Source organism: Phaethon lepturus, unplaced genomic scaffold, assembly GCF_000687285.1.
Source record: "Phaethon lepturus isolate BGI_N335 unplaced genomic scaffold, ASM68728v1 scaffold22937, whole genome shotgun sequence".
In the NCBI taxonomy this organism is placed as follows: Eukaryota; Metazoa; Chordata; class Aves; order Phaethontiformes; family Phaethontidae; genus Phaethon; species Phaethon lepturus.
In genome coordinates this window covers 4707-8577 of record NW_010554329.1, presented here as the reverse complement: position 1 = coordinate 8577, position 3871 = coordinate 4707, and the positions used below count along the sequence as shown (strand labels likewise).

At 44.8% G+C, this 3871-nt stretch overlaps 1 protein-coding gene across 1 annotated transcript; it reads left to right on the top strand.

Moving 5' to 3' along the window:
- Nucleotides 1–3: 3 nt before the first annotated feature.
- Nucleotides 4–1947, top strand: LOC104615020 (tetratricopeptide repeat protein 30B-like; the record flags this gene model as incomplete). The annotated part of the gene is made up of 1 exon (XM_010291824.1): nt 4–1947. A coding segment is annotated over one exon (1767 nt), but the record flags the coding sequence as incomplete, so codon positions are not given.
- Nucleotides 1948–3871: the final 1924 nt, after the last annotated feature.

The window sequence follows — 3871 nt, the reverse complement described above, 5'->3', positions numbered from 1 at the left end:
TACCGGCTCTACCAGGCGCAGGCCCTCTACAAGGCCGGGCTCTACGCCGAGGCCCTGCGGGCCGCCAGCCCGCTGCTAGACCTCCCTGCCTACCAGGGCCGGGCCCTGCGCCTCCAGGCAGCTATTCGCTATGCCCAGGGCGACCTCCCGGCGGCCAAGAGCCTGGTGGAGGAGGCGCTTGGCGCTGCTGTGGACGGCGGCCCTGGAGCAGCTGAGGACCCCTCAGAGCGGGCTGATGCCGAGATCAACCTGGGCTGCCTGCTGTACCGGCAGGGGCGGCACGAAGAGGCCAGTGGCAAGTTTGCCGGCGCCATGCAAGTGTTGGGTTACTGCCCTGAGCTCTCCTACAACATGGCGCTGTGCTGCTACGTGGCCAAGCAGTACGCCCCTGCCCTCAAACACATCTCCGATATCATAGAGCGCGGCATCCACCAGCACCCAGAGCTCAGCGTGGGCATGACCACTGAGGGCATTGATGTCCGCAGTGTCGGCAACACTCTGCTCCTGCACCGCACAGCCCTGGTGGAGGCCTTCAACCTCAAGGCGGCCATTGAGTACCAACTGCACAACTTGAAAGCGGCCCAGGAGGCGCTCACAGATATGCCACCCAGGGCTGAAGAGGAGCTGGATCCAGTCACACTGCACAACCAAGCACTAATGAACATGGACAGCCAGCCCACTGAAGGCTTTGAGAAACTGCAGTTTCTTCTGCTGCAGAACCCCTGTCCGCCAGAAACTTTTGGAAACTTGCTACTCCTCTATTGCAAGCATCAGTACTACGACCTGGCAGCTGATGTGCTGGCAGAGAATGCCCATCTGACCTACAAACTGCTCACACCTTACTTGTACAACTTTTTGGATGCCATTATTACTTGTCAAACTGCCCCTGAGGAGGCTTTCCACAAGCTAGATGATTCAGCAGGGGCGCTGACTGAGCAGCTGAGAAAACTCACAAAGCAGGTACAGGAAGCTAGGCAAAATTGGGATGATGAAGCTGTAAAAAAGGCAGTTAATGAGTATGATGAGACTCTGGATAAATATGTACCTGTTCTGATGGCCCAGGCAAAGATCTACTGGGACATGAAGAATTACACAATGGTAGAAAAGATTTTCCGCAAATCTGTGGAGTTCTGTAAAGAACACGAGGTGTGGAAGCTCAATGTGGCTCACGTGCTCTTCATGCAGGAGAACAAGTATAAAGAAGCTATTAGCTTCTATGAGCCAATAGTTAAAAAGCACTATGACAACATTCTCCATGTCAGTGCCATCGTGTTAGCTAACCTCTGCGTTTCCTACATCCTGACAAGCCAGAATGAAGATGCAGAGGAACTGATGAGGAAGATTGAGAAGGGAGAAGAGCAGCTGTCCTATGACAATCCTGATAAAAACATCTACCATCTTTGCATTGTCAATCTAGTCATTGGTACCCTCTACTGTGTGAAGGGAAACTATGACTTCGGTATTTCAAGGGTCATTAAAAGCCTGGAGCCATATAACAAAAAACTGAGCACAGATACATGGTATTACGCTAAACGGTGTTTCCTGTCTTTGCTGGAGAACATGTCTAAGCATATGATCATGCTACGTGACAGCGTTATTCAAGAGTGCATTCAGTTTCTGAAGCAGTGTGAGCTGTATGGAAGAAACATCCCAGCTGTCATTGAGCAACCCCTTGAAGAGAAGAGAATGCACAGTGGAAAAAATACAGTTACCTACGAAGCCAGGCTTTTGAGGGCACTGATGTATAAGATCATTGGGTGGACTGCATAAGTGGTGTTCCTGTACAGTAGAAATGAGAACTTTGTGTCTGTTCTTTTCTTACGCTTGTGAGATGATCCTCACCCTGGTAGTCCACAGTGGCATGGGTTTTTCTTGACTGCTTACCTTTAAAGATTTTGTCCTGTATTTTAACAACATTCAGTGGAAAATAGAATATTTGCCTGAAATTAACACGCACCCACTAACTAGGGGCATTCTCAGTAATGTCATGCTAAATACACCTTAAGATGTGTTGACCAAGAACTTCATTACAGAAATGTCATAGTTTTCACCTATAAAATATTTTATCCTTCTGAAATTTTGACCGTTTCTTTTCATTGGTCGACAGTTGAAGATAATTTGTTATCCAACTCCTCTAGCACAGAAATTGAAGAAACAGTTGTTTTCATTCTCTAATTTGTGCCTGTGTGTGAAATATTTCTTTCTTCTGCTTTTTCCAAGGTATTTTTATAATGTTACAGACCATGTTGATAGTATATTTAAACATAAAAAATGGCTTTATAATAAAAAAAAAAAAAAGTCCTACAAACATTAACATTGCCTTTTGCTAACTCAGTAGTAACGTATGAGTGTTCTGTCACTGGAATGAGTGTTCCAGTGTTCTGGAATATATTCCAAGAGAATTTGTTGGGACAATACCTCAGTTTAGATCTACCCTTGCAGTAAAGTTCATTATGACTGGATGTAACCAGCTTCAGAGACACTGCCCAGTGCTGCCCCTCAGCTTCTGCGACCCCCAGAGTCCCCGTGCCAGTGCCATCTGAGCTGTTGCCCTGCAGACCTGTTTGGTAGCAAGTACTTACTTAATAATAGAGTCATCCATTCACAGCCTGGCCTGCCCCTTTAATCCAAATACCATTCTCAGAATATACCAGTCTCTGTTAAGAAACCTTGTGAATGTGAAATTACATTATTTTCCGTGTTTTTCAAAAAGCACGTAACTTCCATTTCATGCGAGGCTTATGATTTCTGTCTTTAGATAAAAGAAATCCACTTCTCAGTTTCCTCCCTGTGTTACTACTGTTCCTGCATCTCTTAACACCTTTCTGAAACCCTGTTGATTTGCTTAATTCCTCTACTTGGCATCCCCATTGCACCGGCATCAGAAGATTTTCTCAACAGACTTCTCATACCTTTTCAGCCATGTGTACCACAGCAAAGTGAAACCAAAATGCCTTTTCAGTGTTTTAATGCAGTCTGGTTCTGTGCCCCATAGCTGCTGTCCTTTTTGTGTATTCTGCCTTCTGAAGCAACGCGTGACCTGAAGTTTTTTAAATAAAGATCAAAGATCCACACCTTTAACTCATTTGCTTACCTTTGGTACTGGATCCCTGAAGAGCTGTCGTGGGGGAATTTCGGAATCAGGCTGCATGTCCCTCAAAATCCAGTTTCTACGCTATGGTTTACCTGGAAAGAAAGAGGACAGCATTCTTGAAAGTTACTCTTATAAAGCAATAGAATGATTAATACTTCCAGAGAGTTAGTGCATATAGGAACTCAGCAGGCTTGCGACCATTTCAACATATAGAAAGTCAACTCTGCTTATCTGCTGGGAGAGAAACCTGTCAGGGCTGAGCATATCCTCTGTAGCTAAAGAAAACAGCTGTGGGTTAGGTAATGTTACAGTTTTCCCAAAACTTCTTACAACAGTAAAACAAAATCAAATTTAGCAGTATCAAAAATGGGAGAATGTTCTAGAGAGGCTAGGGAGCAGACAGGAGATGCAGCAAGGCGTCCTAGAGAGGCCTCGTTACAAGTCCAGTCCATAAAGTCCCCAGTTATGGTGATACTAAATATTTCTCACAAGTGCTTCCCCACAACAAGGAGACCCGTGATTTCAAATCTTGTTCACCTCCATGAAGCACAGCAGCAGGCTGTAAAGTATGTTTCTAATTTACAGTAGAACTGTATTATATATTATACAGCATAAACAGCATGACCTTTAAAAAAAAAGTTTTTAAAAGTCATGCCAGAGAATAGCGTCTGAAGTGTAGTAATGGGCAATGATTTAGGGAACATCAGCCCTTTATTTAATATTCATTGTGTGTATTCTGTAAAAGTCAGTGGACGCTTGAAAAAAAAAAATTTCTCT